This window comes from Lathamus discolor, chromosome 20 (genome assembly GCF_037157495.1).
Source record: "Lathamus discolor isolate bLatDis1 chromosome 20, bLatDis1.hap1, whole genome shotgun sequence".
Lineage (NCBI taxonomy): Eukaryota > Metazoa > Chordata > Aves > Psittaciformes > Psittacidae > Lathamus > Lathamus discolor.
The window spans coordinates 3,080,682-3,102,889 of NC_088903.1; the positions used below are offsets into that span (position 1 = coordinate 3,080,682).

Below are 22,208 nucleotides of genomic sequence, written 5' to 3' on the forward strand. Positions count from 1 at the left end.
CTGTGGGGGGCTCGGGGCGGGGGGTGTTTTGTTTTCCGTTCTTTCCTATATGGTACAAACCAAACTGCTCTGTATGTCTGCGTCCTGTACGACGTTTTAATGTCCTGTAATATATTCGGATATTCATATATTGTTATTGGTTAAACATTTGTATAACTAAACAGCTTTGTAAATGTAATAAATGCTGCAGAACTGTCGTTCCCTCCATCTGCCTGCACGACTGCAGCCACCCGCTTCCTCTGTCCTGCATCCTGCAACCCCAGCGCTTGGTGCTGGGGCCAGGCTCGTTGAATGATGAGCTGCGTGAGGGGATCAAGTGCACACTCAGTTGGGTGGGAGCGCTGACGTGCTGGAGGGGAGGACGGCTCTGTGCAGGGATCTGGATCAATGGGGCTGACTGTACGAGGTCCAATAAGGCTCAGTGTTGGGCTGGATGTGATGGTTTTAAAGGTCTTTTCCAACCTGGCTGATTCAATGCAAACCACTCCGGGAAGTCCCGTTATCCTCAGTGGGGCTGAAGGCAGAGCTGCTGCCCCCTCTCCGCCGTTGGTTGCGGTGGGAGCTCAGCATCTCCTCATCCACACTGAGCATCCCGGCGGCCCCGAGCCGAGCCCGGCGCAGGGGGTCAGGGCCGGGGGGGCAGCGGGGCCCCCTGCACCGCTTCCCCCTTGTGGGTGCCGTCGCAGTACGGGGGGGTCCGGGTGCGTTTGCAGCCGCAGAGCCAGACCCGCGCGTCCTCCTCCGGGCTGAAGCGCAGCGGGGACAGCCCCGGCGCCGCCGTCTTGTGGGCGCCGTCGCAGAAAGGCTGCAAAGCGAAGCGGGGGGGGGGCGTCAGAGGAGGGGGCTTTACCCAAAGGACCCCCCCCCTCCAAAACCGCCTCCCCGTGTCCCCATCCCGGACCTGGCGCTTGCTGTGCCCGCAGGAGCACCACGCGTACGTCCTGCCCGCCTTCAGCTCCACCGCGAACGGCTCCTTAGCGGCGATCACCGCCTGCGGCGAGCCCGAGCTCCGCCGCACCGCGGGGATGCGAGACCCGGCCCGGGGGTCCCGGTACCGGCGGACCCCGGCCTCCACCGCCGCTCTCACCAGCGTCTCCAGCCGCATGGGCCCGGTCACCTCCACCGGCAGCGGCTCCTCCTCCCGGCGCCGCCGGAAGAGCCGGGGTGCGCTCGGCGGAAGGGTCCCCCGGGTCCCGGTGGATGCCGCAGCCCCGTGCGAGATGCGAGCTCGCTCCTCTAAACGAGAGAGCAAGGTCTGATGGAGGGACAAAGTCGATAGAGCAAAAGCAACAGCGCTGGGCGCATGGCAGAGGTGCGAGTGGTTAGCGTTTGCTACAGGTTTATATACTCTCGCTGTTGCAGTAGTCCCATATTCATAATTCCCGTGTATAGGCAGGGAATATTATAACTAGCTCCAAGAACTTGTCATCATAAGTCTCCTCCTCTCGGCGTCTGCGCGCTGCTCTGCGGTGTTTGTGGGCAGGGATCTTGAGGAGGAAGGAAGCAGTCTTCCTCTTGTGAGTAGGGGTCTTCAAGATGAAGTAAGCAGTCTTCCTCACAGTGTGCTTTTCACCTTTGGCGCAGTAACCACGCAACTAGCTGAAACCAGCCGTATCTATCATTCTTTTGGTACCTAGCGAAGATTTAAACCAGTGTGACCTTCCTGCCAAATTTATTGCAGGATGGTGTCGTGGTTTAAGCCCAGGACAGTGGGCAGACAAGGAGTACCCCAAGCTAGCGGATGTTTGGGAGGCTCTGTCTCTAAACTACCTGCTAAGTAGAGGGATGGTGTGAAGTAACTCATTCCTGTTTAGTGGGGCCACTAAATCCCGTTATCTCACCACAGACTTACAACACGAGCACTGTTCTTTAAAGCTAAAGCTACTTTAGAAGACTGGGGTGAAACAATTGACTCATGTTTAGTGGGGCTGCTATATTCCACAGACTTACAGCATAAACGTTATTCTCTATCTACGACCTAAGTCAAGCTAAAAAGAACTTTATGTTTCGCAGGCACTAGCTTTTCTTATATCAAGCCCCCCTCTTCTTTCTTTTACCTTTACAAATCCTTTTGCTCTGTGACCCCGTTTTGCTCAGTTCTGACCCTTTTTAACTTGTTCTCTAATCTTGTGTCTTTAGCGAGCTTTGTTTCTATTACTGTAAACCCCTGCACTTACATCCACACAACCACAGCTACCACTTGCCAAAGCCAATGCATTTATGTGCTTGTCACATCCGGGTCCCCCCTCGGGGCACAAGTTCCCGGCCCGTTGGTGTCCCCCCCATTTCCCCCCTATCCCCTTCCACGGGTGGTGGTGGGGGGGGTGTCTCCCCGGCCCCCGGCCCGGTGGAGCTGCAGGCGGTGGGGGGGTCCCGCTGCTCCCCTAGAAGTTCATCTTTCCAGCCCCGAAGGTTTGGGGTCCCCCCACCCCTGTTTTAGACATCGAAGTATTGGGAGATGCAGTGTATTTGACAGTGGGAATGAGTTGGGGGGGAGCACCCCAGGGGCAGCCGGCCCCATGGCAGGGTCCCACCCGTGTGGGGGTCTCACAGTGCCAGCTCGCACCGTTCCGGTGCAATGGGAATGCTGGCAGCATCCCTCAGGGACATCCAAAGCCCTGCTTTAACCGAGGAGGTTGTAAATCCTCTGTGCAGCATCACTCCCTTCACTCAACCTGTCAGCACCTCGGAGCTGCTCCTTGGAGCTCTGCAATACAGACAAGAAGATTCCCGTTTCCCCAGGTACCGTGGCTTGTTCCTGGCACGATTCTCCTCTTCCCACTGCTTGGCTCCTGGAGGCGTTTCTGTTCCTGCTTTGCATGGATGGAGATTGGAGAGACATGAGAGGAAGGTGCTGGTGTTGTGTCTGAGGAGCATCCCCTTGGACCAGGATAATGGCAGAAACACCCATAGCAGGTACAGGAAACGTGGCTGTTGGAGCAGTCCTGCGCAGAGCCCTTCCCAGGCCTCAGATCCTGCATGTCCCACTCCAGGTCTCCCCCAGCCGGTCACCGGTGTCCCCTGTATGAGTGGGGGCTCCCTCAGGCCTGGATGGACTCTGTCTGCATCCAGTTCTCTGCTTCCCCACACGCTCTGGCCATGGGGTAGTGGCCCCAGTGGGATGGGGCTGGTTCAGGCTCTGGCACCGTGGATGGAGATGGCTTGAGCCCCTTGGCTCTGCACCAAAGACAATGTGGACATAAACAAGGTCTCCTGTGCTCAGGAGCAGACTCCAGGGGAGACATAGAATCATAGAATAGTTACCGAGCAGATATAGATACTGATATAGATACAGATATCAATAGATATAGATACCAATATAGATATAGACATCATATATCATATATCATATAAATATAGATACCAATATAGATATAGACATCATATATATCTATAGATACATTTATCTATAGACACATATATAGATACCAATATATAGACATCATATATAGATACCAATATATAGACATATCATATAGCATATAGATATAGATGCCAATATATAGACATCATATATATCTATAGATACATTAATCTGTAGACACATATATAGATACCAATATAGATATCATATATATCATATAGATACCGATATAGATACTGAGCAGATGGTGTCATTCTCCTTGGGGTGCAGTGTCCAGGCTGGTTGGCAGGGGGAGAGGTGATGGACACAGCTGGATGCAGCCACGGTCCCTTGGGAGCTCGGAACAGGCAGCAGTTGTTGGCCATGACCAGTGGATTTGCACTGGGACACAGGAGCTTTCCTGCTGCTGTGGAGAGCTGGGGAAGGGGATGTGCCTGGGGGCTGCTCCGGTCAGTGCGAGTCCATCCCTTGGGCCCCAGTGTCCTGCCTGTCCCCAGACCCCCTCTGGAGTAGAGCACAGCCACAGCCAGCACCACTTGCCCCAGAAACCCTTCCAGATCATCACAGAATCCCAGCCTGGTTTGGGTTGAAGGGACCTTAAAGCTCATCCAGCTCCAATCCAGCTGCAGGGACCCCTTCCACTGGAGCAGCTTGCTCCAAGCCCCTGTGTCCAACCCAGCCCTGAGCACTGCCAGGGATGGGGCAGCCACAGCTTCTCTGGGCCAGTGTTTGGGGCATCTCAGTTGATGAGCACAAGAAGCTGGTATTGGGGGGGGGGGGGGGTACTTTTTGCTAGTGAACAACCACCTTGTTCGTGTCTCCATTCCCCTCCCCACGGGCAAATCCATGCAGGAGCCAGGCAGCCTCCCTGAGCATCCCATCACTGCAGGCAGCAGGACCTCAGCCCTGCCACAGGACCTCAAACCACACAGACCCCATCGCATTTCCGTTTTGAAACCTCAGCTGTATTCAAAGAGTCTTTGGCGTTAATATTAATATTATTTATTATAATAAAGAACAGTCAAGCAGCGTGAAAAAAATATATCTTAGCTACATTACCTTAAATTGCCAAAAATATACACATTTTTTCTCTTTTATTCAATAAAAAAACCCAAATCAAAACAAAAAGGACACATGCAACATACTAAATGAGACATTAGCATCAAAACGGGTAAAGAAACATACCCCAGTGCAACTGAAACACAGATAATCTTTAGCTTTTAGTTTCTCTTTCCCCTGCTCGCCCTCTTTTTCACAGAGATAATGGTTGATGTTGACCTCCTCCTCCCTCCGTCTGCCAAAGGGATTGGCGCAGGTTGAGGGGCTGAGATGAGGAGGAAGTGCCAAAGGGATCGGGCGCCTTTGGAAGCTGTCAGGGAATAAGTGCTCTATGTCTGGATGCCTCTTCCTCTCCATCCTCATCCCTCCCTGCTCCACGAGTGGCTTCGTCCTCAAACTCCTGCCACCACCAGCACATCCCTGGCACAGGGAGCTCAAAGCAGGGATGTGGGACACGAGGCAGCTCAGCCCTCCCTGCCTTTAACAGCGCTCCTGCCTACAGGGAAATTCCTGGAATTCAGCCCTTGATTCCCAACCTCCTCCATTATTTTCCCTGTGCAGCAGGTTTCCTGACCCCAAACTCACTGCTAAGGACCTGCCATTGAGTTTTCTCTTGTCCCCCAGGGATTTGGGCACCAAAGCACTGATCCCAACATGGGTTTTGCTCATCCTGGGAGGCAACATACGTTGTACCATGACACGCTCCACAAGGGATGGATGCTCCTCAGCCTTCTCGCCTTCCCATCCCCTCTGTTCCTGGTACCGATTCCAGGGTGAGGAATCCATCACCTTGCTGACCCCAATCAGCATTAAGGAATGTCTGTTCCCAAATCCCAAGGACCTGTTGCTTGCCAAAGGTTGCCTGGTGCAGCCTTCACATGGATGCAGCCATCCCGCACACAACCAGGGATGCTCTGGGTGTTGCTTTCAAGCCCAAGACTCCCCACATGGAGAGGGCAGCATGGAAAGAGCCCCAAGATGGGAGAGATCCCACATGGAGCACAGGGTCCTTGTGTTGGGGGGGTTTGGGGGCACCTCTGCTTGCAGAGGGGATGGGGAACAACACAGTGAGGGGAGATAAAGAGAGAATATAAGTGCAAGGACACAGTTGTGCCTGAGCAATTACAGGGACAAGGAGCCAAAGAGTTGAACCATTTGCAGCTGAAAGATGGTGGTTTCTCAGTGCTGGGCATTTCCACTTTTAGCTGCCATCTCCATCTTTCCAATAGCTTCTTAACCTTGTTAAAACATTAGCTTTTCTTTATAGATATAAAAAAAAGGAGATATATATATATAATATATATATATTTCTGAGCAGACAGCAGCGTTCTGCCCAGTTCACAGAACTGGAGGCTGAGATCAGAAAGGGATTTGCTCTCCTCTAAGCCTTATCCAACCATGGCGGTGACAATCTTCCAAGGAAACACAAAAGAAGGAGTAAAAGAAAGCTATTCAACAGATGGGGGGTTTTTTTTGCCTATAACAAGCTTTTCCTGTCCTATCAGCACAGCCCCACTGCTGACAAGTGTGAATAGTGCAAACTAAGTGAAGAGGCAGTGGGAATGTGCTGAGAAATACCCATTAAGGACTGACAACTTGCTGTTAAGACCCTCGGGAGTTCCGATGAGCTGGAATCTTCCTGCCTGCCCCCAGGAGCTCTGGATGGAACCAGGGGATGAGGAGGAGGAGAAGGGGCGCTTGTACGTTTGACGCCGATGGTCCCCTTCCTCCAGAGCCGCCCCACTCGTCCTTCCATGAATCCATCGCATCCAAGCTCAGAGGGAGCCCATTTCTTTGCTGAGGTTCCAGGCTGCAAGATGGAATTAAGGTCAAAAGGTGGAGAACAACGAAGGCTCTGCTGGCCCAGCTCAGGAGACTGGGACCTGTCCTGTTCCTTGGAGATCCCTCTTCAAGTGCCCAGGACCAGTGGAAGAACGTGGGTTTGCCAGCCTGGAATGGTTTGTGGTGGGCAAGAAAGAGCAGGTACCGGACTGGGGACTCTCTCTTCTCCGCACACATTTCTACCTCCTAGCTTCAGGCTAGGAAACAACCACCGGGTTCAAATGCACCTCCTGAAGTTGGCTATGAGAGGCCTAACACTGGCTACGAGCCCCTCTGCCAGCTGGGATTTTTGCCTTTGGACATGTTGGAAGAGCGAGAGCCAGCACGAGGAGCAGGAGTGTGCTTTTCACATGCTACGGAACAGCACGGAACCCAGAGCAGCTGGCAGAGCAGATGTGGCAGCATCCTTTAAGGAAGTAGGCGGCTTTCACCTCCCCAAGCACTGGTCCTTCCCCATCGCTCCACCACTCGTGTCTTTGCAGGCTGCGTTTGGATCCAGCTGAGGTGTTGGGGCTTCACATGATGGCTACAGAGAGAAGAGCATCTTCAGAGCCCAGCAGATGAAAAGCAAGTGGGAAATCTCAGCTAGAGGATTCCTTAACATCCCCATTGGGGTGAAGCAGAGCACGTGGGCACTGCCACCACGTCCCCAGCGGTGTCACCTCCAGTGCTGCTTCCGAGGGCATTGCAGAAAGGAGCCTCCTTCCACCATGGGCTTTGGCCAAGGATGCTCCATGGAGGGGGGGGGTACACACGTGAACACACGCTCGTGCTCGGCAGGGATCTGGTGTTAACTCCCTCCTCCACTCTGCACGGGAACACAGCTTCACCTTGAGCACGTGCGGCACGGCCCCAGGGACCTTCCCTCCTCGTGACGCCAGGGCTCGGTCAGAGATGTTCTGTCTTCCAAAGCACCTCTTGGCATTGCCCAGCGGCAGGAAACGCTTCTTGGAAGCCTTGTGCTCATTGCTCTAACAGTATCAAGGTTGACTGTGGAAAGCCACATTCCCCTGGCTGAGAGGAGTTGGCTGCTGGTTTGTTCGGGGTGAGGGGGGAGCTTAGCCCTTGTCCTGGGTAAGAGGAGCTCCCTTTTCATTCATGCTCTTTAAAAACAAACAGAAAAGAGACGCAGAGGAGACAGGTATCAGTACCGGAGGGGCAGCAACCCTGGCCCTGGCCCTGCTCACCGCGACCTCTCGGGCTCCTCTGACACCAATGGAGACGTGGGTTCCCCCTCTGCCCAGTTCAGACCGAACCGGCCCCTTAACCCTGGCCTTTGGCTCCTAAATGTCTCCAACCAGGGCTGGACCTTCTGGGTACAGGCAGGGGCCAGGGGAGGGATGGAGATGACAGCATCACGCCATCAGTCCCTAGGCACTGGTGTTCCAGTACAAGGCTGCTTTACAGAGAGGCTGTAAACCTCTTCACCACCTCTCCTCTTGGGTTGCAAGATTCCTCCTAAGCCCTGGCTTTCAACATGCAGTCACCTTCGTCTTTCATCACGAGGCGCCGATAGGGCCAGCACTGCCAGGGGCACATTGTCCCATCCAGGTCTTACGGCACATCTGTCCCATCCCTGTGTCAGATGGCACATCTGTCCCATCCCCGCGGCACGTCTGGTGTGCGTCTGCACACACACACATGGAAAGGCACCTCGGGAGCCTCTGTGCCTACCCATGACCCTGCCTGGGCCCTACAAAAGTCCTCGGAGGTAGGATCAGGACGTGACACCGGCTAGGCAGGGCTGCAGCAAAGCCAGTGGAGCATCCTGGCTCTGTGCCTACGTGATGCCCTTGCTCCCCCAAGTGCAGACTGGCTCTCCCCGGGCCTGTACAGCGCCCAGCACCATGAGCTCAGTGGGGTTAGGGTAGTGCTAGCAGCATACGCACCGTTCCTTTCGGGGTGTTGCCGTCAGCCTGCAGGTTGAGAAACGGGTTAGTCTGTGCTGTAAGGACCGGTGGGATGCCCGTTCCCGAAGCCAGGAGGCTGCTCCCAGGAGTGCTGAGCGGTGGGGTGGCCTGGGGAGCCAGGAGGGCATTGCTAGGGTTGAGCTGCTGTGGGGAGAGGGAGGCCATGAGGGAGCTGCTGTGGGGTGGCTGTGGGGCCGAGGTCATCAGGGCGCTGGTGCTGGAGTGCAGGGGGGCAGAGGTGGCTGCCAGGAGGCTGGTCATGGACAGCTGGGATGAGCTGCTCATCTGCAGCCGCTGCAGCTCCCTCTTCTGCTGGATTTGCTGCATCATCTGGAACACCAGGGCCTGCTGCTCCTGCGGGGAAGGGTGAGGAAGAGAAGTCAATGGGAGCGACAAAGGGCTCAGGGAGAGAGGTGACGCCTAACACAAAGGAGCCAGGAGCCACATAGGGCACGCTCCATCCTAGGTGATGCTACTGAGGACAGGGAGGAAGTCCCCTTGATCACATCTTTCTAGGTAGAGAGAGGAACAGTGTCTTGTGTTCATTAACAGCCTGTGCTCATGACCCTTCCAACCCCGTTACTTCCTGAAGCGTAGGATTAGCTGACCCTCACTGGGACACCTGCAGGCACACAGATCTGCTCCCTCCTTCCAGTCAATCAGCCCACGGATTGTGGCATTCACTGTCCTCAGTCTCCTTCCCCAGCCTGTCCTGCTGCATGGCTCAGCCCTGACACACAGGGTCAGTGTAGTTGAGCTGGGCTCGGGGCGGGGGGGACAAGGGCCGCGGCTCACCTGCACCCAGAGGGATGCCCTCGAATCCAACCCAACTGTGTGATCACCATAGCAACCATCGACCGATGCTGCGGGCTGAGAGCTGACATTGTTCCTGTACCCACAGGGATGCAGCTGATGACACGGTGACATCAGCTGCTCTAAAGAGAAGCCCTTTCAAATCCGCTTTGCCTGGGTTATAAATAGCCTGACCCAGAAACCTATCCAAAGCAACGGGCCAAGTTGATGGGACATCTGAATGAGCACTGCTTCACTGACAGGAGCTGTCAGCACTCCCAGGCAGCTCCACCACAGGGCAAGGACAACACAGAGGCTTCTGCAGGCCAAGTGAATGTGGGGTTTACACACTCAGGGCCTTGTTTACCACCGATCCACACAGCCATTCCCTCAACAGCCAGGGATGGGGCTGCTGTTCCACCCAAGAGGATGCAGGCAGAGAGCCGAGATCCTCAGAACAGCCGCCTTGATCCTTGTTGTGACCCCAGTGTTCAGCCACCTACACATTCCCCTTGGCATCTCCAGCTCCCCACGTCAATGTGCCCAGACAGAGCTCACCTGCCTCAGGACTGAGCAATTTGGTGCTTATCTCGTTTGAACCTCAAGGAGTGTCCTCAAGCGAGCTCTTCTTCTCCTGTGGGCCCCAGCACATCTGCAAGCCCAGAGACCTGCGTGCTGGCGGCACAGGGACAGGCACGATTTGCATTCAAAGGTGCTGGAGGAGCCAACAGCGCTCTTGGTTTTATGGTGGCTTGGGGTTACCGTGTGCTCACCGCCTTGGGACCTGGGAAACCCAGATTGGAGCTTTTCCTCGGTACAAAGCCAGTTCGAACGCTCATCCCCCTCCTCCAGGAGGTGCCGCACCTTCCTGCCTAAAGCTTCTCTCCTCCCTTCTCCCACAGCCCGGAGCTGGGGTTGGGAAAGGCACACCCGATGCTGCAGCCCCGTGGGCAGGGGGTTCATGCTCTCTGCTCCGAGGCTTTCCCATTAACCAGCTCATCAGACGGAAGGTGCCGGCAAGGCACACTTACCGGATTAAGCGGCTGGGAAGTCAGGAGCTGCTGAAGCTGCTGGAGCTGCTGCTCGTGTTGGTGCAGGACGTGCCGCTGCTGCTCGGTCAGGGGACTCATGCTGCAAGGGGAGCAGGGCAGGGAAGGTCAGTGCCGCCCGTCTTGGTCCTGCATCCATAGGGATTCCCTCCCTCCCGGTGCTAAGCGTGTGCTGGAGAGGGCAGGGCTGTCCCCGCGGGCTCCATCCTCACCTGCTCAGGCTGGTGGAGAGCTGCAGGGTCGGCGGCCCGCTGGCCTGCGGCAGCGCGCTCGGAGGCTGGGCAGCCTGAGCTCCGTTCAGGTTCCCCAGGATCCCGTTGATGGGCATCTGCTGACCTCCTGCCAGGGTCCCCATCAGGCCGTCCACCATGGGCACCGTGGAGAGGCTGTGGCTGGCAGTGGGGCCACCCCCCAGCCCGCTGCCTGCCACCCTGGCCAGGCCATTCACCTGCTGCACCCCGGGCAGGGGTAGCGAGGCAGGACTCTGCTGCAGCATGGGCAGGGGTGGAGGAGTGCTGTGGAAGGACAGGGAAGAGCTGCTCCTGCTGGGGCAACCTGAATGAGGGTCCTGGGGGAGAAACGGACACAAGAGCATCGGACTGGGGCAGCTTGTGAAAGGTCAGCTCAGCTCCAAAGGGCAGGAGCTGGAGGTGGCAAAGGGGGGGGGGCTGTGAGTGCAAGCGCAGGTGTATGCTCGGAGGCGTCCCAGAACTCAGATATGCTTTGCTGGAGCTCTAGAAGTGCAGCCAGAATAACCCAGAAGCATCCTCACCTCGCGCTCCCAGTCTCAGCTACTCAACACAGACCCTCAGCACTGAGATGAACTGAAGGACGGGCACTCCAGAGGAAGAAACCTGACTGCTGGGCCTGGACTATGAGGCTTTATTTGCTGGCTATCAAATGAGAGCACTGGCACTGCACTGCTCTGCTCCCTCCCCAGGCCCCTTCCCCAGCTGCCTGGGGGATGCGGTGGCCAGTGTACCTCAGAGGAAGTGGAGAGCGAGTTCTCAATCCCAAAGCTGTTCTTGCAGGGGGGGCTCTTGCTGATGCTCAGGGAGTCGTTGTTGCACACTGTAAGGAGGAAAGAAGTGAGGATGCTGAGTCAGGGGAGGAGCCTGAGGTTGCCACAGCAATACCAAGGGACAGTGGCTACAGAGAAAGAAATGGGTCACAACCACCCCACCGCCACCCCTCCTGCCCAGCCCAGGGCACTGTGATGGAAGGGCACAGGCTGATGCACCCCACTGGTCCCCTCACCGTTGGGAGGCAGGATGTACTGGGCCTGGCTGCCTGGGCCATTGCTGGTGGTCACCACGGGGAAAGGGACGGAGAGCTGGACATTGAGGAGCTGCAAACGCTCCTTCTTGGCTGTCAGCGTCATGATCTGCTCCTGGAGCCGCTGGTTCTCCTTCTGCAGCGAGTGCAGGGCTTTGAGCATCTCTACAACTGCAGGGATGGGAGGGGGGAAGAGGGACAGGGTCAGGGGAGGAAAGAGGGAAGAGGATCCACAGGAGGTACCGCAGTTAGTCCACACTGGGGGAGGAGACCGGCACCAGATCCCAGCTACTCCCCCATGGCACAGCCTGGTGCTTTGTCCCCCACAAGGCTCCTTTGCCTGTAGGCAAAATCCCAGCTGGCTCCCACACAACACCGTGCACCGGGCCCTCTCCTCCCACAGCCCATGCCACAAGTGACTCACTGTTCACACCGGCTTCCCCGTTGCCCTGCTTCTCCAGGAGCTGCTCGATGTTTGGGGTGGCCTGGGGAACATTCTCCAGCTGCCCACTGCTGCTACAGGACACTGTCTGGTCGAAGAGGGTGGGCAGGCTGCTGATGGGGGACCTGCGGAAGGGGTGGCGAGATGTCAGAGATGCTTCCCTCATCTGCACCTTCTCCCCACATCTCTTCTGCCTCACGCGAGGAGCGGCTGCATCCCCCCAGCCTCAAGTGGAGTGGAGGAGAACCCTCCATTCCTTCCAGCCTGAAGTGAAGCAGAGAATGGAGAACCCCCCATTCCTGCCAGCCTGAAGTGAAGCAGAGAATGGAGAACCCTCCATTCCTGCCAGCCTGAAGTGGAGAACCCCCCATTCCTGCCAGCCCCGGCTCGTATGAGTAAAGCAAACCTGCCTCTTCCCATCCTATCCCATCCCATCCCATCCCCAGCCTCAACGAGCAGGGAAGGAGCTGCCTCTACTTCCCACAGCCTCTCTCCCCTTCCTTGCTGTGTCATCCCCCGCTTCCCGGGGTACCACCGTGCAGATGCGGATGCAGGTTGGGATGCGGATGCAGGTTGGGATGAGGATGCGGGTTGGGATGCGGATGCAGGTTGGGATGCGGATGCAGGTTGGGATGCAGATGCCCCCCCCGGTGCCTGCCCTCTCCTCAAGGACACTCACATGGACGAGAGACTCTCCTGGGGCGATGTCCCTCGGCAGCCGAAACTGCAGTCCTCCAGGTCGGGCTCTGCGTGGGGAGAGGGACACAGAGGGACGGGGTTCATAGGCGCCCGGCCCCGAGCAAGGGCCCGCTCCGGCACCCGGGGGCGCCGGGCCCCGCTAGATGGGAGCACCGAGCAGCGCAGGCAGCGGCACTGCGGCACGGCTCCGCCCCGGGGCGGGGCGGCTGTCACCGCCGCCCGGCCGGGACGGGGGGGTCACCCCGGGAAGGTCACCCCCGACCCCCCCTTTTCCTTGGGGAACCGCGGAGGAACCGGCCCCTGCCCCAACCCCGGCTCCCTCCCGCGCCGCGGAAACAGAGCAAAAAGCGGCTTTTTGGGGCTCAACTTCCATGAGTTTTGCTATTTCCTTCACTGTGATGGAGCAGCCTGGAGAGACCTGAGAGCAGCTCCAGGGCCTAAAGGGGCTGCAGGGAACCTGGAGAGGGGCTTGGGACAAGGGCCTGTAGGGACAGGCCAAGGGGAATGGCTTGAACCTGCCCGAGGGGAGACTGAGCTGAGCTCTTAGGCAGAAGCTCTTCCCTGTGAGGGTGCTGAGGCGCTGGCACAGGGTGCCCAGAGAAGCTGTGGCTGCCCCATCCCTGGCAGTGCTCAAGGCCAGGTTGGACACAGGGGCTTGGAGCAAGCTGCTCCAGTGGAAGGGGTCCCTGCCCGTGGAGCTGGATGAGCTTTAAGCTTCCTTCCAACCCAAACCAGGCTGGGATTCTATGATTTTAGCAGCCCTGTGCACCCAGGATCCTTTCCCAAAACCCATCTGGAAGCCCTCCAAGGTTTTCAGATCCCCAGCTCCTTTCTAAAGAGCTTAAATAAGTGCTTGAGTGTCCAGAAGTGACCCTCACAGCCATCTGTCCCAGGGAGCTGCAGTGCTAGGGACAGAGCTGCTGTGCATGTGCTTGCAGGCAAGGTATCTCCCAGCCAAAGAGCACTCAAGAAGTGAAGTATATTTATCTGCCATTTGCTTTCCATCCCCGGAGCCTGCCAGCCTGTAAACACCCGTTCCCCTCGCTCTGGGACGTGTCAGATGTTGTGACTACAGCCTGCACCAGCTGGCTGGCTTGCTCCTCCTCTTCACACAATAAGAGACGTTTCTTATGTACAAGAATCCAGGAAGTCTCCTGCAGGGAACACTGTGATTTACAGTGTAATGCCCCGAGCGGGGTATTTTCGACTGCTGAGAACAAGCAAACGCAGCTGTTGCTCAGCAGCTCTTACAGACAGGTACAAGTGGGCTCCTCACTCCTTCATCCCTATGGGAATGCCCTTCTGACCATCAGTTATAGCTGGGCCGCCCTTCTGGGGAGAAGCCACTGCTTCCTAAGGGTGACCAGCAGCTGCCAGTCAGCAATAGTTTCCCAGTATAAGGCACCACTTGGAGACAAGTCTTGATTTCAGGGCCACCACAAGGCATGAAAACTTCCTAAGTTCTCCAGCCAGGATCAACCACCAGAAGGCTGGGAACACTCAGCCCACAGCAGGGCTTCGCAGGGCTGTTTGCATCCAAGGACCACTTAAACCCTTTGGAAGATGCTCAGAGCCCACTGTGCGCAGCTTCACTGCAACTGGCAACCCAACAATTCAATGCAGCTAAGCTTTGATGCCTGCTTGTTACTGTCACGTTCGCTGGCAGCAAAAAGGGTGCGCACATACATACACGATGCTGGGTTTCTGACACAGTACCAGGCTCCACGTTCAATTATCTCCTGGCCAACACCAGCCTGTTGTCTACCGAAAGGGGAGATGACTGAGTTATCACACCGAGACAGCCCTTTCCAAGGCACCAAGTATGAAAGAGAGGTTTGAAGACAACTAGAGAAGATAAATACATTCAGCCCATCATCATAATGAGGAAGGATCCAGGACAAGCCGTGGGAGGAAGGACTAGACAGTAGCTAAGGGAGTGGGAAGATAAGAATCAGACTTTTTGTACTGCCAAAGGCACCCTGGTATCAACCTCCATCAGTGAGAACAGTTTCAGTTCCCCCATCTGTAAGACAGGGTGACACCATTTCCCCTCCATCACATTCAAACGATGGAAAGCTCAAATATTGCTGCCATGAAAGCGATGTCTCCATGGCATCTGGCTGCACAGATATGCTCAGGGAAGGTGATCAGAACTAAAGACAAGGGAGGATTACTTGAAACTTCACAACCCCCCTGTTAACAAGCTGGGATTAAAGCGGTCACCACGGTTGTAAGTGAAAATGGCCCCACCCAGGAGGTTTAATGCATGTTAATGAATCCCCTTGGAATAAAACAAAAGGGAATTGGACTTAACACCTTCTGGGCCACCAGCTCCAGCAGCAGGAGATAGGGATGGGCAAACCTTAAATGTGACAAAAGCCAGGAGCTGGTCTAAATGCTGCCTGAACTGGAAAAAACATGTCCCGAAGCTTAGAAAATCCCAAACCAAAGGAGCAGGTTTGGAAATGGAAACTAAGGACCAGGAGGGGATGGGGGGGTGGTGGGGAGGGTGTCTGTTTGAGCACTTTGTGTGTAGGGTTTTGCCTCCATGACTCATTCAGCAGTAGCTGCAGGGCTGGAACAGAACCCAGACTGCTGAGGCCGTGTTGTGCCGGAGCCACAGGGCTATTCCTGACAGTTGACTCGCTTCCTTCTGCTGTCAGCACCTTGCCAAAATCCCAGCCAAGGGGAAGCAGCAGCGGGTCATCTCCCTCTTGTTGAGTGCTGGGAGGGCAGAGTAACCCCTTGAATCATCCCATTCTTCCCTTAATTCCAGGTGAGTGAATCACTCCTGACTCAGAGCTCGCATGCCGTGGCCCTGGCTCCCACTAAGGTCAGCTCTGCTGTGTCTTCCCCTTCAACTTCAACCCAAGCTTCTGGTGGGGACACACAGACAAAATGCTGCCAGTGACGGACACAGGGACAGGCAGGCACCTCCCAGGGCTTGCAAAGGCCAGGAGCAAGCACACGTGTTCATTCATGCTTTACATGCAGGCATGCACACTTGTGAAGGCAAATAAGGGAGCACTTCTTTGATGAGCCAGAGAACCCAGAATCACCTCTAATGTGTGCTTTTGAGTGCTCGTCACCCGATGGGACACACTGGGCAGGGTTTTGCCCCCCCCGGAGTTCAGCACCCAGCATGCTGAGCCGCCAGCATCGCCGGGCTAGGGGAACGCGAGACAGTTGCAGCACAAACTGCAGCCATCTGAAAAGGAGGAGGGTGCTTTTGTTTAACTACTGGTGCCAGCCAAAGACGAGGCCCACTCTGTTTTGGGGGGAAAAAACCCAATAATAAAATAAAAATCTCATGATGCTTCAAGTTTCCTGCTTATTAAATAGGCACTTTTCCAAGAAAAATGAATCTGCCTCGGTGGGAAAGTCTGAGCAGTTGTAAGTAATGCAGTGTTGGCACGCTCGTGTTTGGAAGCCTCAACCAGTGGGGTTTGCTGCGCTCACAACAAAGCCAAAGGGGAAGGGCTGGAAGTAACTCAGGAATGGAAGATGGGAATGAGGAGTGTGAGACACCCCTCATCCCACAAGAAACCCAGAAACCAAAGCCCCAACAGACAACCGTTAACTTCTTCCTAGCAAGGAGAAGCTCGCCATAGGTTTCCTTCATTTTGGACAGCTTCATTGGGTGAAAAGACAATGAATTTCCGCAGGGAAGGACTTCGCATTCTTGTGCCTTTCTAGCACAAGTGCAGGGCCACACATTAGCCGAGGGGCACACCGGCAGATGTGCTTCTACAGGGCTGCAAGCCAGCACTGCAGTAAGGCAAACACAAGCACCCCCCGCCTTGGGGAAAAAGCCACTGTCCCCCTCTCCTAGCCCCTGGCTCGCACAGGCACAGGACGGGAGCAAGCAGGGAGGGCAGCTGGAGAGCTATGGATGCGGTTGTCCCAGCTCTTCCAGGGAGAGCCCTTGGGAAGTCCAAGCTCACATACCTTCTGATTCACGTACCTGCCCGGCTGCTTTCCGACTGGTTTAAAAGCGGGTTGATCGATAGCCCAGATGTGAGGGGGCTCCCAAAGATATGCGAGGAAGGGAGGCTGAAGGTGGAACCTGCCAGGGAGAACACCTACATGGCGAAACAAGGAGGGAGAGACAGAGGAATGACTTCTCAAAGGGGCAGGAGGAAAATAGCTTCATTATTCCATCTCCTCCTGACTCTTGATCCCGGCTTGCTCATGAGACAACGTTAAAAATACCTCCTTGGAAGTCTCGCTAGACACTTGAAATCTTCCCAAGCCCTTCTCGGAGCCAAGAGGTCTGAATGAGCCGTGTTAACACTGAAGCTGTAAACCCAACTCTCTCCTCGCAGTAAAACACCTCCCACGGCGAGCTCCCGACAAAGGACCAGGCTCTGTCTCCTGGCACACACAGATCCCACCCAGCGGGGATGTGCCAGCCCTCCCACCAAGTTATCTGTGCTGCAGGGTGAGCGCCAGTGGCAGGATCCACTGGGAAGCAGGGGACACAGCACATGGACAGCCAAGCCTCTGCGACCTGGGCACTGCCAGTGCTTCCTCTAACAGTGGTCAGCAATGCGTCCTTTTAGGTTGCAATTCCTCCCAGCCTCAAACGGGCTGTGATGCCAAACCTCCTGCATCCTCCCACCCACTCTATGGGATGCTGCAGTCGGCACAGTGAAGGAAGAGGAGCTGTTCCCAAGTGCAAAAAGCAGCTCCTCTGTGCCCAGCTCTTTCCCAAGCTACAGCCCCCATCCTGCTCCCCATGTTCTTACCTGCGTGGTGGACACCGAGGAGGAGGAAGCTGGAATGGTGCTGGCAAAGGGAGAGCGGTTGAGCTGCGGGAGGGACGCCGTGCCCTGGTGTGCCAGGAGGCTGGAGGAGAGCGGGGTGCTGCACACAGCGCGGAGCACTCCCCCGCCGTGGGAGATGGGGTCCTTGTTACTGGTGTAGATCCCTGCAAGGGGAGGGCATGGTTAGAGAGCCACGCTCCCCTCCACAGCCTGCAAGCAGCTGGGTGCCTGCAGGGCTCCATGTCAGAAAGGGAGGGCAGCGTCAATGCACGAGATGCTTGAGCATCCCATGGCCTGGCGTGCGGTGAGGGTGGTCACAGCTTGCAGTCCTTCTATCCCAACGTATCACAGCCTTTGGGTATCCAAAGGTATATTCAATATCCCATAATGATATCCAAGGTGTTTTCCAGCCCCCTGATACACAGAAATCACACCACAGTGACCCACCAAAGGCACAAGTCAGTGGCAGGAGGGGGTCGTGGACTCAGAGTCCCACTCTCTGCTGCCTGTGCTAGCCAAGGGACCACACTCTTGCTGAGCTGACCTGTCCCCCTGCGTGATGCCCAGGGACCACAATGGGGCAGGACAGATAAATGAGGAAGAAAGGGAGAGGAAGGAGCTGCTGCTGAGGAATGGGACCCGTTTGACTTCCCCTTGGCTCATGCTCGCAGCAGGGGCCCAAAGCCAGGTACTTCTGAGCCCTGCCAACATCTCTGCAGCAGAAGAATGGGAGAACAAGCAGGCAGGAGCGCAGGGCCTGGCAGCAACCTCCTCTCTGAAACATCCCTTTGTTGTTCCAGGGAGAAGGCAGAAAACCATTGGCCCCAGGTTATGATTATGGGAGTTGCATCAGTTCCTGCAGCTCCTCTCCTCTCTCAGACAAACAGGGCAGGGCTCCCAGGCACACACAACAAACCCATACCCACTCCCCCCCCTCCGCCCCGTGCAATCTGACCTAAATTGGAACATCTGCAAACAACCCACAATAGACCCATGACAAGTTCTGCTGCCAGAGCAGTGTCAAACCTCAGCCCTGAGCAGCAGGCTCCTCCTCTGCCTGCTGCCTTAACCCCTTCCTGCCGCCTGTCCTGCCTGCCCCATCCCTGCCGGGGCAGTGAGCTCAGGCTGGGAATGGCTGGAAGCCTCTCAGCAGAGTTAATGGTGAGCCGGTCTCCCAACCCTGTGTGGATGTGCTAAGACCAGGATGGGAGGTTTTGCTTTTAGAAAGAGGGGTTAAACTGGAACCACTTACAAGAGAGCCTCACTTGGGGTCAGGCTGTGGTTGTTCTGGTTTGGGCTGTGGATATCCCACCCTATCCCTTTGGAAATTCAGCTCTTGCTGAGGTTCTCCAGCAAAAAAGGGTTTGAAATGCTCCACAGCTCTAACGACAGGGATGCTGACCTAAGCCTGATCCTAGCACGAAAGCCAACATGGAAATGGGAGAACCAGATGTGGGTTTTTACAGCTCCAGGGACTGAACGAAAGGCACTGGACCCGGTGCAGACAGGTCCAGACACCAGCCCCATGGGATGGGAAGGGAGGGAGGAGCCGTGCACACCTGGAGCCCTAAGGGGGAACATACCTGAGCCCAGCAGCGGGGACTCCATGCTGAGGCTGGGCAGGTTCCCCGTGTGGCTGAAGGGCCGGGAGGAGCTGCCGATGCTGGAGCTGACAAGAGAGCCCCCGGAGAAGGGCGACGAGGACGTCGACGTGGACCCAGCCAGCTGGGCACCCAAAATCTCTTTGCTTTTGCCCCCTTTTGGCCTGCCAGGCCCATGCTTGTTCTTCTTGCTCCCTTTGTGCTTCTTCTCCTTCAGCACCTCTCCTTCCTCCATGCTGAGGGACGGCATGCGCTTGTGGCTGCTGCTGCTGCTGCTGGTCCCACTGCTCCCCACCGAAGGGCCACTGATGGTGTTGGAGGCTTTATAGTCCACGGGGGAAGCATCCCGGCCTCTCTGCTGGCTCACGGCAGAGGTGGAGAAGCGCATGATGGACCCGAAGCCGGAGAAGATGACCTTCTGCTCAAAGATGTCCCCCTTCTGGCCTTCATACAGAGGGGAGCAGTGGGAGGAAGAGGAGGAAGAGACAGGCTTCCGGTACTTCTCGTCGTCCTGCTCGAGCTTGGGGAATGTCACAAAGTCCTGGGAGCACTGCAAGCTGCTGCAGGAGGTACCTGGGGGAAGGAAGCAGGGATAGGAAGGCTCACGATGGCAGTACCCCAGTCCGTAACAGGAGGCTGGCAAGAGGAGCACGGTCACGACACAGGTCATAGAATCACAGCACCATGGAATGTTTGGGGTTGGAAGCAACCTTAAAGCTGAATTCCAACCCCCTGCCAAGGGCAGGGACACCCTGCACTACCCCAGGTTGCTCCAAGCCCCATCCATCCTGGCCTAGCTCCTCTAACACAGGCTGGTTATCAAAAGCCATCCCTGTCTCCTCCAAGCCCGTGCCTTTGATGCTCTCTGGCAAACACAAGAGGTGCACACCAGCATCTTCACCCCACCCAAACATGCCCATGTCTGCTCCCCCAGGCCCTGCATCACCCCCGTCCGTCCCTCCAGCCCCATTAGGGTACCAGGAGACGAAAGACATTGGCCATTATGGCAACAGCTCAGGAAAGAGCAGGGTAAGAGCAACGGGAGCCTTTGACTCAGAGCTCAGGGGAGCCTGGATACCAGAGTTTGGCTCAGATCTCTCCGCTAATACTCCTTAAAACACTGCTGCAGACAGTACCACCTAGGCAGGAGAAGGCAGGTGCTGCCCATATTGCCTGCATCCCTTCCCTCCTCCGTCCGCTCACACGTCTGGGGCTGTTTTCCCTTGCAGTGCAGGAGGGGAGCTGTAACACCCATCGGACTCCATTCTTCCCTCTGTGCACGGACTTAGCAGCAGCAAGGCTTTCCCCTTTCTCTTGCAGGGTTTAAAGGAACAGCCATGAGCACTCGCTGGTGTATCTACAGCTACATCTCAAAGAGGGGCAAAGCAAAACATCCCCTCTCCCCTCCTCTCTTGCCTCTCCTTCAGCCCTTACCTGCAGGCTGGAAGGTCCCGCTGGATGAAGCTGAGCTGAAGCCAACCGAGCTTTTCCCACTTCCAGTCTTTTTCCCCTTGTGGCTGCTTCCATGGCTTGAGGACTTCCTGCCTTTCACCTCCGACCGGCTGACCTCCGAGGTCTCTTTGCTCCCCTCATGGTGGCTGGTAGAGCCCTGGCAGCAGCAAACACAAAGGTCACTCACCCAGGCCAGATGTGGCCACAGCAGGGGCTCTTTTGACCAATTTCCCCTTTACAGAAGTAATTGCCCCCTCTGCCCACAAAGTGATGCTCAGGTCATGTTGCTCAGCAGAAAAAAGCCCCATTTCCCTCTCTTGCTGCTTCCCATCCCATCGAACTGCAGGAAATTAAACAGGGAACTGACGATCCGGGCACAGACATCAGAGATTCCCTGCACTGTCAGCAGAGGGGAGTACCTCAGAGGGTTATCCAGCCCGCATCCAACCTGAATTTGGCTGGGATTCAAGCATGTATCTCAGCTGCATCCCTCAGGTGTGCTGTTCTCATCAAGGTCATTCCAACTGGGGGAATTCACTTGTCTTTGTGCTGTGACAGGAGTTTCCCTGGATTCCCTAAAGCATCCACTGGGGCCAGCCAGGGCTTTCCAAGATCTACTGCGGTATTTCATAGTGACACTGTTAGAGCAGCATCTGACCACGCAGCAACAGATGCTCTCCAAACCCCATCTAAGCCTGCAGGAGACAGGGAAGCAAGGGGGGGATGAAGAGGCTGGCCAGATGCTAGGAAATCCAGGAGCTTGGGATGAGAGTGGGAAGGAGTGTGGGAGTTCAGCAGGGGGAGAGCGGAATGAACCAAAAACCAGATCCCCCGGGGCACCCACCCTGGGATGTGAAACCTCCACCTTCAAGGCACTTCAAAGCCAAACCAGCAGCGTTCAAAGATGACTTCTTGCAAGGTATTACTGCAACCGATCAATAGCATAGACAGAGCCCTAACGGGATGGCTCCAAGCCCAGACCGTAACACCTGTACATCAGCGCAAACTCCTTTCCTTTCTTACTGAGCAGATAGAAGGAAGAAGCCCGATCCCTTTCCCACATCCCATTATCCCTGACTCCAGATGACCTCTTCTTGGGGAGAGCTCAAGGAAGAAAAGGGCTTGTAATGCAGACTCCTGAGTGGCCAGATAAGAATCTTTCCCCATTCCCCCCCCATGGTTTAATCACTCCGCACAATGCAACAGCTGGCAGCCTAACACGCACCAGATGTGCCGGCAATATGAAAGACAGGAGGAAGGGAGTGGTGGAAATTAAGGGGGGGGGATGTCTTGTATTTTCTCCTCACAGGCTCCTGGATGCAGGAGATTAAACCTCCTTGATTTACGAGCTCCCAGGGACCATGAAAATCTTCCTGACTTTCCACATCTGCCTGGGGAGGGAAAGGGCAGCAGCGGCTGGGCGGCTATGGGAAGTCCGGAGCGGCAGGAAGGAGATGGCTCACGTCTGAGCCCAACGCAAAGCCCTGGGTTTTCCTCCTGTAAATTCACCTCCCTGGAGCTCCCCGCGCGAGGTGCACGAGGCCACAGAAGGGCAGGGGGGAAAGCACATGAGAAGACAGGTTCTTGATCCCCAGTGTCGGGAAGGGAGTGCAGGGCAGGTGATGATGGGAGGGGGAAATCGGAGCTGGGGATTAGATCTGAATTGCAAAACTAAAGGGAAAATGGAATTAAAAGAGGGGAAAGGAGGCTGAGCTGGCTCAGCCGCAGGTGGTGGTGAAGGGACACTCACCTGGAGGGCTGATCCCACCTCACAGCATCCCTGAGAGACTGCCAAGGATTCCAGGGGCAGGATTTTCCTACCTCCTGCCCAATGCTGTCCTAGGTAGTGTTTGCCACGCAGGTCATGGCAGACAAATCCACGTGGAAACTGCCACCCTCCTCCCCACCAAGGGCCCTTCTCTCAGAGAGCCCGAATGTGGGGCAAGGGCCCAAGCAA

General features: G+C 56.0%; 2 protein-coding genes across 4 annotated transcripts in view; both read right to left on the reverse strand.

Annotated features, from left to right (window-relative positions):
* Window positions 1-76: 76 nt before the first annotated feature.
* On the reverse strand, window positions 77-1,307 carry CISD3 (CDGSH iron sulfur domain 3). Its single transcript, XM_065699237.1, has 2 exons — window positions 902-1,307; window positions 77-805 (listed from the first exon to the last, which is right to left on the reverse strand). The coding sequence occupies exons 1-2, from the start codon at window positions 1,103-1,105 to the stop codon at window positions 626-628; spliced, it is 384 nt and encodes a 127-aa protein (XP_065555309.1). The 5' UTR covers window positions 1,106-1,307; the 3' UTR covers window positions 77-625.
* A 3,043-nt stretch (window positions 1,308-4,350) lies between these two features.
* MLLT6 (MLLT6, PHD finger containing) overlaps window positions 4,351-22,208 on the reverse strand; it is a 45,239-nt gene continuing 27,381 nt past the window's right edge. For all 3 annotated transcript variants that reach the window (XM_065699173.1, XM_065699174.1, XM_065699172.1), the window contains exons 9-20: window positions 20,234-20,408; window positions 18,782-19,372; window positions 17,181-17,362; window positions 16,397-16,514; window positions 12,413-12,479; window positions 11,716-11,858; window positions 11,274-11,462; window positions 10,999-11,087; window positions 10,229-10,584; window positions 9,999-10,098; window positions 8,155-8,529; window positions 4,351-7,368 (exon numbers count right to left, since the gene is read on the reverse strand). In XM_065699173.1, the coding sequence (XP_065555245.1) occupies window positions 7,324-7,368; window positions 8,155-8,529; window positions 9,999-10,098; window positions 10,229-10,584; window positions 10,999-11,087; window positions 11,274-11,462; window positions 11,716-11,858; window positions 12,413-12,479; window positions 16,397-16,514; window positions 17,181-17,362; window positions 18,782-19,372; window positions 20,234-20,408 (2,430 nt within the window). In that variant the 3' untranslated portion in view covers window positions 4,351-7,323. The remainder of the gene's footprint in view (window positions 7,369-8,154; window positions 8,530-9,998; window positions 10,099-10,228; window positions 10,585-10,998; window positions 11,088-11,273; window positions 11,463-11,715; window positions 11,859-12,412; window positions 12,480-16,396; window positions 16,515-17,180; window positions 17,363-18,781; window positions 19,373-20,233; window positions 20,409-22,208) is intronic.

What these genes read in the sequence shown, in the direction of transcription:
- CISD3 (XM_065699237.1), bottom strand. Translation starts at nt 1,105, where the DNA reads ATGCGGCTGGAGACGCTGGTGAGAGCGGCGGTGGAGGCCGGGGTCCGC. An exon ending in GCGGGCACAGCAAGCGCCAG is followed by an intron (nt 806 to 901) that starts GTCCGGGATGGG and finishes TTCGCTTTGCAG; the next exon opens with CCTTTCTGCGACGGCGCCCA.